Raw genomic sequence first — 14,242 nt, forward strand, 5'->3', positions numbered from 1 at the left:
TAGTCTTTTTTTGATACAGTGTCATCCCGTGAATATTTAACTACACGTTTCGTTTGTAAAACGGGTTCTCTTGCTTTTTTTCATCCTCAGTTTGGTGTAAAGAAAAATCATCAAACCTGAACAAAAACATTTAAAAAGAACTCAATGTTTTTAGCCCTTTCTTGCAACATGGTTATTAGATTTGTTTGATCATTCCCCATGAGGAAGACAGACATTGCGCACTGTGCCATTTGGTGCCTTTGATCTTTACGCACAATTACGCACGAGTTAAAGACAAATTTAGACCAAAAGAAAGTTTTCCCCCGCTGTAAAAACATTTAGGAGATCAAAGTTTTTTTTACAAAATGGCACCTTACCAACAAGCCATAAAACCTATTGTCTTTAAATGGCACTGAAAAGTGACACAGACGTGTTGTTTCACACTTTGATATCAGAATAAGGACTGAACTACTGCACGTGTTTTTTAAGAGACATCTTTCGTCTTTTAAGTCGTTTTCAGATAATTATTTTGTATTTGTATTTGTGGTAAAGTCTACAAATGTATCTCCCAGGTCTGCCATTGAACTCTTCTACTCAATTTAACATGTTTTCTGCTCATGAGTCATAGGTTTTTATTTAAGTTCTATACGTTGTAATCCATTTATTCTAATTATACACAGTGCATGTGTTCAATCACTACACTGCTGTTTGTTGGCTGTAACCTGTGATAACGTTGTGACACTTTTCATGTGCAGTTTGGGTTAAATATGTTTTCATTTTATTTTGGTCATTGATAAATCACAATATATATGTTGGTATTAAATTTATTTACAAAATTATCATTTTTTACATATATTACATATCATACAATAATACTTTAGAGTAGAAAAGTCCTCAGTGAATGACACAGTATTGGTTTCAGTGGGCTGCAGATCATGTTGTTTTCCACTAGGAGGCGCAGTGTTCAGTTTTGGCAAAGGCAGGAAGTGATGGAGAGGACTGTGCGTGACTGTCCGTGCTGGTTGATGAAGCTGTGGCTCTCGTGGCCTTGAGGAACACAGGAGCTGGACTGCTTCTCCGCCCATAAGTGGCACGTTTGTGGATCAGATGGACTCCTGTGGCAAAGAAGTTGAAAATCACAATTAGTTTAAAATTAAAGTCACATAAAAATTACATTTTGTGTTGTGTGCATGTCCAAGTCATTTTTCATGTGCATGTTCAAGTTTTTAATGTCAACGACACTATTTAACTACAGCTTCTTTCTCTCTAGCTCATTGCCATCAATGTTACTGTGTATCAATGCGTCAGAACTGTGAGTGACATCATCATGTTTAGGCCATTGCAAGCAAGACCAGTTGATAACAAGGTCTCTACGTGGTATTTTGTGCACACATACAGTGAAGCAACGCCTTCTGTTAAAAATGAAACACAACTAATAAAGTCGTCTGTCTGTCAACTGATTTACTGTGAGACAAATACGAGAGAAGCAGGACATTTGTGATGGTCTTTATGTCGCGTTAAATGACTTTCTGTGCTGAAATTGTGGGAGATTTTATTGTTAGTTTGACTAATGTGAGGTGCAAAGGCTTTACAATTCTTGTTGGACTATAATCAAAAATGGGTCTTTTATTTGAAATGTATATTAACACTGTTGGAAAGTGACTTTAACACAAAGTAAAAAAGGTAGAAAGTTTAGAGACGCTGGATGTAGGGAAAGCCAACATGCTGGGATCAGGAGGCGTCAGAGCTCACAGGCAATTGTTTTGAGAGTGGCGGTGTGTGTGTGTGTGCGTGTGTGTGTGTGTGTGTGTGTGCGCGCTTGCATGTAGCAGCTGTGTTCATACCTACCTGAGAAGGCAACGGTTCCCTGTAGTGCAGCCCCCCAAACATCTGCCCACATCTATTTCCTGTGGAAAATTAGCAACACAGAGAGAGGGCAATGAGCTCACAGCTGGTCACAAATATTGACCCAGTTGAGCTGGAGACCAGCTGCCATTGAGCATGTTAACTGCTTTGATTCGACACCTGCACGAGCCATTTGTGTTTGCACTCTGCTCTGCTCTCACCTCTGACGCTAAAACACAGCAGATGACCCACAAACTGGGCTTTAGGATTTACACCACAGTAATACACATGTAAGACTTCAAGACATTCTTGCCACCAAGCCATTTCTTTATTGGGAAAATAGTGCATAGTTTCTGTTCCAGCAGTTGTTTTGAGACTTCCTAAGTTAAATTCTGAGTTTGTTGAATAGTAAAAACTATTGAGGGGAAAACAAAAGTGTCAAACTCTTCATTAATAGACAAGTATGGTTTAGAAAGTAGTTAGATGAGGGAGTTAGAACTGTTTTACTGCACCAAATGTAACATTTATACTTCAAAATGAAGTTTTTTTTGCAGCCCACCCCCTCCCCTGTGCAGAGATTCATTCTCTGTTCATATTCAAATAAAAAGCTGCCAGTCTTTCATGTGTATTGCTGCAGGTTGTGCATGAATAGGCATACAACACACCCTGGAGTCCTTCACACCAGGATGCGCGGTGCCAGCCACTGGCCAGTTGATTAGCCTAATTAAGTGTCGTCTTCCACATGAGTCTGATGCATAAAGATACTTCATTACTGTCTGGCACCACACCACCTCACTATTTCCTCTTGAATAAGAGAGAGTTTGAAAGTGGTATCACAAATGAATCACTGCCCTGGTGTAAAGTATGCCACACTAATCAAAGGTTTGAATTTGCTCCATATATGTTTTACTGAGCTTACACTCACTTTAAGCCTCTCTTCCTTGATCCCGTCTGCGTGGTGGACTATTTCATAGTAATACTCCACATGTGAGACCCTGTAGCAGCTTTCCTTCAGCTCACATGCCACCACGGTCTGGATGAGATCCACTTTGTTGGGGGTTTCCACCAAAGCGGAGTCAAACTTGGTTGGGACACAGGAGAATCCCTCTGTGAATAATGAAGAAAGGAAACAATGGATTTACACGGAGGAAGAAACGCTCAGATCTGAACACAGATTTAACTCTTTAGTTGTTATGTTTCACAACACTCATCAATAACTCCCATATACCAGATATTAACACTGTTCTACTCTTTTCTACTCTTTCTAAACATTTACAGTTATAATGATATGCATTAAAGGCTCAAGATTTCATTTTGACAAAACTACATTTTATCTATGTACACATGTTCTTCTATAGACGTGAAATAAAAAGCTGAAGAATCTTCTTGGATGAGAGGTGAAATGTCAAAACTCAAGCTTCACTTCATTCATCGTAACAACAGAATGAAAATAGTGAAAACAATAACTATGTTTTTCTGAAATCTTGTATCTTGAGTTTTAGAAATACCGGGGGCGGGGTTGTTATTCTAGTTTCATCTCAACTTTAACTTTATTTCTATAGCTCATCCAAAATCATTTAAATTTAAAAAATTTGACCAAAAGTTCATACAAACAATAAAAATAGGAACATAAACAAATCAATAAGCACTAAACCAGTTCCTCAGAAATGTGATTTTGGCTCATTAGGACAAGGTTTTGGATATCCATGAGAACTACTGGTCCTGACAAGGTCAGTGTTTATGGCAGGGAAGGTCACACACACACACACACACACACACACACACCTGGGGAGCCTTTGGACCGGGAGCATCCTCCCACGTCGATCACGGTCTCATACGGAGTCTCGGAGTAATATGTCCTCAGTGCGGGGACACGGATGCACTGGGTCAGCTTGACCTCACAGTGACACTCCTCGACGACCTCCACCTGCTGGTGTCCCTCCTGCAGCAGCACCCGGTCCACCCGCATCCCCGTGGGCTCACACACGTGGTTGAGCCCACAGGAGGGCAGCTGGTCCTGAGGCTCGGGGCTCTCTGCAGCTGCAGGTCCACGACTCCTCATCTTTTTATAAGGCGATGGTGGGAGATAGTTTGGGTTAGACATGTCAGAACGCGCTGCTGTAATGCTCTGTGATGTTGATAACACAGAATGATCTGCAGCCAGGGTTCTCAAACAGTGGTACATGAGCTTCAGAAACACTGTTCTGCTGTATGTACCAGGGTGTGTGATCAGAGTGGAGCTGAGGAATTTTGAGTGTGTAGAAATGAAACAAATCTTCATCTAATGTCACGTATATGTGAGGAAGAGGAGGATGATAAGAGACCAAATGATCTTATTGGGGATAAATCTGCCCCCTGTGAAAAGACCGTAGCTGGCCTATTTTAACGTTGGTGATAATGGTGTAACTTTGAGAGCTCAATATTTGGTACCAGGTGGTACTTGGTATGAAAAGTTTGAGAACCTCTGTCCTAGTATCACGTATTAATCACGCAAACTCCTATTTGTTATACATATTACATAAGTTCAGTACGTTCAGTCGCACTGACATGGTGCTAAAAAAAAATCACTGCACTTCTTCTGTGTCAGACCATCCAGCCGACCAAGAAGCTACAGCGCATCCCTGTGGCTGTACTGGGGAACTTCCGCTCACCTTTTTGCTTCTGAGAAAATCCAGCATGGAGGAATATTTTGAATATTCCTGCTGTCCTGCTTCAAGGGACGCTCTGGACACTCCCCCACAGTGTGACCGGCACATCCCCACATCCACACTGACAGGACTGCCCGAGATGTCTGAGCAGAGAGCAAACATATAATATATATATTAGAATATAGATAGATAGATAGATAGATAGACAGACAGACAGACAGACAGACAGATGCCTTGGGTTAGGGGTTAGGGTTAGGGTTTACAGACAGATTACCTTGTCCGATGTACACAAAGTGGCTCTGTCTCTTGCAGCACACTCTCTGTGTGAACAGGTTTCTGTGATCGACGTGTTTGCCCAAAACTCCAGTCACTGGAAAAACACAGAACACATTATATTTTTTATTTTATTTGACATTGATTTTTCCTCATAAATAAGTTTTTATCGGGAACGATCATTCCACATCAACATAAACACCCACATTTTAAAAGTATGTGAAATATACTCACAAATATTGTTATTGAGACATCATGATGGAATATCTTGATATTATTTGATGGTTCCGATTCCCCCCCCCCCCTCCCTGACATGCTGAGGCTGAGTCATTTAAACTTTGAGACTCCTCATAATCGGGACTTAAATGATTGTAAATACAGGCAAATTTTCAGGCTCATTTATACATAAACATTTATTTTAACAAAGGATTAGCATAATTCATATTTATAACAGTAGCTGCTATGGAAATACAAAATATGAAAATAATTATTTTGAAGAGAAAACATAGTGACTTGATGTCATTGTTGCAGTTGTAGGAATTCACGCAAATCTCAAATCTTCTACTTTTGCTCATATTTATTCATAAAACAAGGAATTTGCTGTCAATCCCATGAGTTCATATAGTGTCACAGTAGCAGTAGAGTAGAGCAAAGCAAACAGTACTTACAGGTCAGGTGGAGGACACACAGGAGGACAAGGAAAGACTGGGCTACATCCATGGCTTTAATCCAAAACTGCTCCTCAGCTGCCAGATCCTGAATGTCCCTCAGCCCGGTGATACCTCTGATATTTATATGAGGTCAAGCTTCAGCCTCAAATGTCGCCCAAAAACAAGCTCTCCGAGTGGTGTGGAGTGAAAATAGCTAATCAAATTCCCACGCTGAATGCTTTAAGGATGGTGTTCCTACAAGCAGGGGCCACTTCAAAGGAAAGCGCCTCAGCTCCTGTGTTTCTGCAGTGAGGGCACCGAGTGGCTCAAGTGTGTCAATCGAGCCTGAACTCGCCCTAATGAAGTGCTTAAGTAGCCTTGAGCCATTAAAGTGTCACTCATTCAAAGGCATTAATCATCTTTTATCTCAGGGGGAAGGTGTTTAGCACCTCTGACTTAAAACGAAACCTGGCCCAAACACATAAACAGGATCAGCGTGGGGCCCCCGAGCCGCCCCTTCACAAAAGCCCAGCACCTTTGTGTTTATTCAACATGACACCAAATGGCCAGACTTCAGAGTGCTGCAGCTTCTCCTTCTCTTTACAGAAAGTAGGAAGTCTGTGAGCAAGAATGAGATATATATATAAATATACGTATGTATATATATATATATATATATATATTAAAATCTATCTGTAGGCAGCTGCACTATTTCAACACATAAAAATACAAACATGGCAAAACAAAAATCCCAAAACACACCATATGTCTGTTTTTTGATCACGCATGCATCTAGATGCAACCTTCCTTCATTGCGTCACGCTCTGCTTTAATCACACGTAACATGTTCACAGTGTTGGGATGTCACTGATTCACCATTCATGCTTTAATAAGGTGTTAGTCCGTCTTTGAAGTGCTGATGTGATCCCCTCATTTTCAGCGGGATCAACGGATCATCGTTCAGAGAGCCGTCAGCACTCAGACACCTTGATTAAGGCGATGCCCGCAGCAGTTTCAGTTGTTAATTCCTTTCATTAACTCACAACTAATCTTACTGAAACTCTATCATAATCCCAGTATAAACCCAGATTCAGACATAGTAATTACTTGATTCAATTATGTAGATTCTATGACATGTTGGCACATGGTTTGGGCCCTGACAGCATGAAGGGAGAATAATAATTTCTGTCCATACAGCATTTCAGAGGTGATCAGTGGTCGCAGATAAAGATGCTCACAAACATTAAATTAGTGTTCGAAGACTCAAATGAAAAAGACTATTTCAAGGCTGCTGAGTTTCCCACAGGCTCAATACACTTGATCTGTATCCACTGAAATCTAATATTATATTGTTTCCTTGGGCCAACTGACACCTCCTTAAACTGTCTTCTAAATGTACCTTTATTTTTGGAGATGTTTGCTTTCAAACATAGTCAAAAATGACAAAAAAAACCTCCCCTTCTGCAATAATCTAACCATAAGGTCCATCATCAATAGTTTGTTTGAGTCAGATGATTCTTATTCTGCAGATATAGTTCTAAAGAATGTAGATGCTAGTAAATATCGTAGTAATGGCTGTGAGTCTCAGTTACTCTGTCTTCTTGGATGGAGTAGCTATAAGGAAAGCAATTATTAAGTATCCGTGTTCCTGATTCTGATTTGGAAAAAGAAATTTCCCTAATCAGTGTTTTTCTTTGTCATGACTCTAAACGCTGCAGTACATATGCCAGACCTGTATGTGGTGCTGTAATGCTGCAACAGAAATGCACACTAAACAATGAAGAAGACATTGATCCTGGACATGAAGCATGTGTCTTGTGTGCAAACTTTTTTTTTAAAGCTTGAGAAAAATGGGAGAAACCTCAGGAAGAGCCACAGAGGATGGACGAGGACGGACAGACGGACGTGCAGTCGCTGTCACGTGGACAGAAAGAAAGTATGGGAGCAGCTACTTTTGTTAAAGTCTAAGTTTAAATGCTTTTTACAAGGTAGATAAGAAACTTTCAGTCTCAGCAATGCTGTGATTTTTCTCACTTTTTAATACTTTTTATTTTATGAATCGTCTTAATCAACATCCAGGCCACTGGAATACTTTTGTTTTCCTCATAGGACGTTTCAGATGCATTGAACGCAGTATAATGATTGTTTATGTGGATGTTAAACCTCAGTCTGTGCATTTGCCTGTAAATGTCTAAGTGGTTCTGAAACTTACCACCTATAGATCCTAGAGCTAAACTACAGAAAAGAGCCATTAGAATAATAAATAAAGTTGGATATCTGGATCCATTAACTAGTTTTTTTATAGGATCTTTTATGTTAACATTTGTACACATTACATATTCCAAAACACTACAGATGATTGTTTGTGTTTTGCATTAGAACATTCTTTAAATGAAGAGAAGAAAATTGTCATTTATGAGGATTATTTATGTTTGAATAAAACATAAAGTTATGGAACAAACACTAAATTGTGTAACTCTTTGAAATGACATTGACATTTGAAATGTAAAATAATTATAGCTTACAATGCAAAGTGAAGTCTAGTACTGTAATTGCAAGTGTAATGTTTTATGTTTTTTTTCCTAGTGTTGTATAGGAGAGTCAAAAATAAGCTTTTCTGTTATGAGCATAATTGTGTTAAATTTTTATATGAATGTAACCGAAACAGATTCCTCAGCTCCACTCTGATCACATGGTAAAAACACTAGAGCAGTATTTCTGCCACCAGAGGAAGCTCACGCACCACATTTTGAGAACCACGGTTTGAAGGATTTTAACATAAATGCAGCACATGCCAGATATAGAATATATAGAGGACTGTAATCCAGCATAGCACATGCTGAGATTACGACTCAGGTTGTGATTGGATTACATCGTGACTCATTCCCAACATGAACATGCAGCTTATGCATGATGAGACAGTCTGGCCAGCAGAGGTTGACGGGCGTGACAGCGTAACAGGAAGTTCAGCCACTGAGCGAGTGTCTGTACTGAGTGTCTGTCTGCTGTCATTGTCTTTGTCTGGGTCACTGTGTCACTGCACAGACACACAATGACACACTCGTTATGTGTTCTTTTATGCTTTTCAGTTAGTATTTATGGTCTCTTTAAGGACACGAAATACAAAATAAACATAAGAAAATCAGAATTCCCATCTTTATACTTTCCCTTTTCCAATGATCTACCATTTGCCATCAACTCAATTCAACTTTCTTGTGTTTCCTGGGACGTGTCCTCATTTCTATCAAATTTGGATCTTCATCGTTTATACTCGGACCTTCTCCAACGTGATCTGTTGAGCACTTAAATGCAGAAGCTCTGAGGTTTTAATTGACTTCATGAGGGTGAGTGAGATCACATTCAAAGATGGGGGAAAAACAGATTTTCAGAATCAGAAAGACTGACACAATAAAGACAGAATATTTCAATCCAAGATCCAACATAGAAAAATAAGAACGAAATATGCTATAAAAGGAAGTAGAATGATGCATGGAATATTTAACAGAGCACAGAAATGTGTGATGTTAGTGATGGGGATTGAGGGATTGAGGTTTTTACAGAATTTAGTGGATACTGACAATAATTTAAATGACTGTTTCTACTCAGGTATCCCTCCATTACCACAGTGCGTCTGCAGATGAAGAATAATTCAATTAAACGTTGAAGCATAAAGGTAAGGGAACATAGTTTTGACCGTATTTCTAACATTCAGATGACCTTCAACTACAGTAGTGGTCATACACACTGGCTAATCCCATTAATGTCCTGCTCACGCACCTGTAACAGACTCTATGTTCATGTCTGGGGGTTAAAGAAGATGCCGTAAAGCCTGTCTGTTGTCTGTCTGTTTGTGTGGGTGGAGTCGAGTACTCTGGGATTACAGGACGGTAGTTCTGGATTATACATCATGAGATAATACTGCAGCACAGTGAGAGAGCTGCAGTGGGACCACAGTGTATCAGCATCTGGACGAGCACCATCGCCATCCTCCTGGAGCACTTTTCCTGATGCGTGCATCTGCTTCTGAACATTTCTTTCTCCAGTTGTTCGATTGTGGAAATTCATTTTTCCTGGATTTGACCAACTCCTTGTTTTCAATAATCTTCCAAACTTATACGACATAAAGAAAATCACAAACTCTGAATTAGGAGTCATGTATAACAGAAACAACACCATCAACATAGAGAGGAGCAAGAAGAACAAACGAGGCAAAACATGTGAGTAGAGACGGCTGTAGAATCTTTTGACGTATAATGAGATCCAACACGACGCAGTAACGATCACTCTCTCCACCTCAGGGGCTCACTTGAAGATCATGCCACACCAGGATAAGATGGAGATGAAGGAGAACATGACAGAGGAGCACACATCCATGCAGCTCACCACTTTTGGGAAGGCCCTCTATGACCTGACCCATTCTGAGAAGGTGATGAATGACCTGACGTTCGGACGGCGGGTGGGGTTTTACGAACTAAGAGGGCAGATCGGCTGTGGCAACTTCTCCCAAGTTCGACTGGGGATACATGACCTGACCAAAGGTGACACAATGGATGTTGGCTTTTTTTTTCTCTCCCATATTTTCAGGGAATTTCAGGGAATCAGTGAGCAGGCTGTGATACTACACAAACACATGTTAACTATAGCAGTGAGGCTCATTTATATGTTTTAAATAGTTTTTTTTATTTGTTTTACTGTAGCACACAGGAATCGTTTTGGCTACATACATTTATTTGGTTAATTTGGTGATTCTTTTCATTATTGTTTGACAATTTTGGATAATTTGTTAACCAAAAATAATGTATACACACATTCAATTCCTAAAAATAATTTGTATATATATATATATATATATATATATATATATATATATACATACACATACATATAGCTATACTATATCGTTAGTATAGCTGTTTATACTAACGATAATGGAGCTCATTTACAGTGAAAGGCAGAATGATAATTGAGGAAGGAATGTAAATCATTAAAAATCAAATGACAAAGTATTCAAAACAGTAGATTAAAATATGTTTATGATTCACCACTCACCACTTGTGTGTGTTGTCATCGACAGAGAGAGTGGCAGTGAAAATCCTGGATAAAGTGCGTCTGGACAAACGCTCGCAGACACTTTTTGTCTCTGAAATCTCCTGCATGGAGAAGTTGTCTCACCCCAACATAGTGCAGCTGTATGAGGTGGTGGAGACTTTCAAGAGGCTCTACCTGGTGATGGAGTATGCCGGCGGAGGAGAGCTGTTCTCTCGTATCAGGACCAGGGGGCGCCTGTCAGACTTGGAGAGCAAGCTTGTGTTCTCACAGGTCCTGTCTGCAGTCAAATACATGGTGAGGCAACAGCAGGTGGACACTGTTAGCACTAGTCATTGGTGTGCACAGGCATTTCGGAGGGGCAGGGGCTCAAGTGAAAAAAGGCCACCCCATCATAATTAGAACGTGGAAAAAAAACCACTACAGTTGCATATGTTGTAAATACTGTACATATTTTTATTGTTTCAAATGAAGGCAGAAATTAAGTTAAATGCAAATGTTGGACATTGTTACACTTTTAATAGATTTTAATAGATTAAATTAGAATGAAATTTGATATATAAATAAATAAAAATGTTAAATAAATCAATCAATTGGAAAGTCCTATATTGACCATAAATGAGAGAGAGAGAGAGCGTGAGAGTGAATGGTTGTTTGTCTCTGTATGTTCGCCCTTGTGATGAATTGGTGACCTGTCCATGGTAGAAGATGAATGAATGACTGTCTCTCAAAAGGGGGCCCTTACCTGTAAAAAGGGGAGGTGCTTAAACTCCACCTGAGGTCTATCTGTGCACATGTGGAATAAAAGATGTTTGATGCTGGAGTTGTTGAAATAACTCTAATATGTAGCATATTGTATGTATTATACTTGAGCTGTGCAGGAGAGCTAATTCTTTGTCTGTTTTTTCCCTTTTTGCAGCATGATAACAACATTGTCCACAGGGACCTGAAGGCGGAGAATGTTTTTTACACCAGCACTTACTGCATTAAAGTGGGTGACTTTGGCTTCAGCACAATCTGCTGCCCCAGCGATGTCCTGCACACGTTCTGTGGCTCTCCACCTTACGCTGCCCCTGAGTTGTTCAAAGAGAAAGGTTACATTGGTCAATATGCAGACATGTGGGCGCTGGGTATCTTACTTTACTTCATGATGACTGCCACCATGCCATTCAAAGCTACCAACACAGGCAGGCTCAGATGCTGCATCCTGCAGGGCTCTTACGCCATCCCCTCCTATGTAACCCAATCATGTCAGGGCATCATTAGGGGCCTTCTGAGGCCAGTGCCTGTCGATCGCCTCACAATTGCACAGACCATTTCCAGCAAATGGATGAGAGGCATTGAATACCCTGAGGCGTATCCCTCTTACAACCCTACACCTTCCCATCTGGTTGAGTCTGCCTACGTCCTCAGCTCAGATGAATTAAATGTGAAGGCGGCGCTTGAGGATCTTGGTATCACCAGGGTCCATCTCCTCAACAACAGCCTTGACCTGAGAGGCCCTGTCACCGGGACTTACCGGATTCTGCTGCACCGCATTCAAAAGCGGAGGTCTGTTGAGGCTGTGGGTTACAGCCAGTTACGCACCATGGAGTCACAGAACAACTTGCGATGGAGAGCAGGGTCAGACGGCCAATTAAACAAGGACCACTCTGTCGTCTGTACCATTATGTAGCTCAGGGGTGTCAAAAACAGGGTTCTCACACCTTGGTTGACATCAAATTCAAGGACTGTTGAAGGACTTTCCAGGATCATTTCCCTCAAATTCAAGGACCAAATGTGCTGACACAGCTTAAGATGAGAGGGCAACTTGTAAGAGCCGCTTCACCAATGGTGTCCACTTTTATTGATCTGCATCACGCTCCGCATCTGGACAAGTGATTGTCCTTGGGGTCTTGGTCAAAGTCAAGTCAATTCAATTCATTTTTATTTGTATAACGCCAAATCGTAACATAGATTATCTCAAGGCACTGTGCATAGACAACATCATGGAGAGCAGAGAAACCCAACGGTTCACACGGTGAACAAACACTCGGCGTATGTACGAAAGATTATAGATTAAACAAAAAATCTAAGCAGAGATCAAATTTGAAATTAAAGATGTGTCATGTTAATCTATATTAGTGAATACAATGGATACTTTTTTTCACATAATAAAATGTGTTTAATGGTTAACATCAGAAAGGCTAAATATCAACGTTGGACAAGTTGAAGGGCTGAGACTGAGAGACTGTTGTTCTGGCTCTATGTTTTCAAAGTCCACATTTAATTTGTTTATTTCTTTCACGGGTGACGTAACATGATGTGTGGAACTAATATGTACCTGTCATTAATTAAAACAGTGCAATGGCGAGACAGAAACAATACCATGTGATCCTGATTTCTTTGTCTTGTCTCCTTTTCACGGTTACCCTCTTTATATACATACCTGAATTGGGTTTCCACAGTAAAACATTCATAAAGAACTACGTTATTCTATATTCAAAAACAATACAAACAATTGTGTTAACCTCATATCTATACACGGAGGTAATTATAATGACAAGACCAACTCTGACCAATTAAAACGCCCACAATAACAACACAAAATCTGTTTTTTAAGTGGGAAAGTTATGTGTCGTATCACTTTATATATCAGTGTTCACGGTAGGGTATGAAACCATGAAATAATAATATAATAACATGAAATAAAGTAATAAAAAACTGAAAAGAATGTACTTGCCGGCAGCCAGACTCTGCTCATAATGGAGGAGAAAAATGATAATTTTCCCAGAGTTCTATGACACAAGTTGCACAAGTTATCTCTTGTGGAAACATCTACAGAGAAGAACCCGCCAAGTATGTGAACTTGACGAGTTGGTATGAGAACAGATGCCAGCGATACTTTCGTATGACGAGCAGCTACTTTGACAACTTGCTATCTCCTATCAAGGCCAGGATTTCTCAGAGTTTTACCAACTACAGTGTTACAGTGTTTCATCCCCAGCTGCGGAGCATCTGCTCGTGATGTGAAAGAATCGCTGGACGTGGTTTTCATACTGTACATACGAGTTCCAGATGTAAACAGTAAAACTCATCAAGTTGTGGCCAAATTACGACGACTTCCGGAATTGAGGCGAACCTCATTCCAGAAAGAAGTCGGAAAACATAGACGCAAACCTCGCTATTGTCAGCAATACCAGTCAATAACCTCCACATGGTATTTTGCACACAAACAGCGTAGCAACATGTCCACGGATACAAATGATGTGTAGGGCTGATTCACTATGAGACAAATATGACAGAAGTGCTATTAACTGTTAAAAAAAAGAAAAAGAAGCAGTGTTTGTGTGGTGGCAGCCATCTCGGTATCCTGAACTTGATGTATGTGAGGTTGCTCTGAGTTTCGGAATTCTGAATTTCAAATACTGACTGCAAATGGAACACAGCATCAACAGTAGATGTCACTAAATCTTACACTATGTACCTTTAAACTTTGGAGAAAACTTAACGCTAGGCTAGGTCCATGCCTTGCTCCATTTTCGTATTGAACACAGATACACACACTGATTTATCTAACTCTTACTCTAGAGGAGAGTCTCAATCTCATGGCCCAATTGATTTAATCCGGCCAGCCACTTAAATGTGTTTTTGGTGTTTATAGATTCACTTTGCGTCATGAATGACTTTTCTATTGTGAACTATACATCATTCCATGTCAAAATTAACACTTTTATTTTGAAATGATGTGAAATATTGTCAAAAAGTATAATAATATAATAATATTGGGATATTGATTTGAGTTCATATCACACAACTACA

The 14,242-nt window shown here is 40.0% G+C and overlaps 2 protein-coding genes across 5 annotated transcripts; one reads left to right on the plus strand and one right to left on the minus strand.

Moving 5' to 3' along the window:
- Positions 1 to 785: 785 nt before the first annotated feature.
- pnhd (pinhead) lies at positions 786 to 5,747 on the minus strand. Of its 4 annotated transcripts, none has more exons than XM_058638632.1 (7): positions 5,414 to 5,747; positions 4,747 to 4,842; positions 4,476 to 4,615; positions 3,610 to 3,886; positions 2,744 to 2,931; positions 1,828 to 1,886; positions 786 to 1,094 (listed from the first exon to the last, which is right to left on the minus strand). In XM_058638632.1, the coding sequence occupies exons 1-7, from the start codon at positions 5,463 to 5,465 to the stop codon at positions 944 to 946; spliced, it is 963 nt and encodes a 320-aa protein (XP_058494615.1). In that variant the 5' UTR covers positions 5,466 to 5,747; the 3' UTR covers positions 786 to 943. The 4 variants fall into 4 exon arrangements, with proteins under 4 accessions (XP_058494615.1, XP_058494621.1, XP_058494638.1 ...); XM_058638638.1 differs by having other exon boundaries at positions 2,750 to 2,931; positions 5,414 to 5,746; XM_058638655.1 differs by having other exon boundaries at positions 1,006 to 1,094; positions 1,824 to 1,886; positions 2,750 to 2,931.
- A 3,363-nt stretch (positions 5,748 to 9,110) lies between these two features.
- Positions 9,111 to 12,646, plus strand: LOC131465987 (serine/threonine-protein kinase NIM1). Its single transcript, XM_058639014.1, has 4 exons — positions 9,111 to 9,612; positions 9,694 to 9,933; positions 10,470 to 10,738; positions 11,361 to 12,646. The coding sequence occupies exons 1-4, from the start codon at positions 9,549 to 9,551 to the stop codon at positions 12,114 to 12,116; spliced, it is 1,329 nt and encodes a 442-aa protein (XP_058494997.1). The 5' UTR covers positions 9,111 to 9,548; the 3' UTR covers positions 12,117 to 12,646.
- Positions 12,647 to 14,242: the final 1,596 nt, after the last annotated feature.

The sequence above is a fragment of the Solea solea genome, chromosome 1 (assembly GCF_958295425.1).
Source record: "Solea solea chromosome 1, fSolSol10.1, whole genome shotgun sequence".
NCBI classification, from domain to species: Eukaryota; Metazoa; Chordata; class Actinopteri; order Pleuronectiformes; family Soleidae; genus Solea; species Solea solea.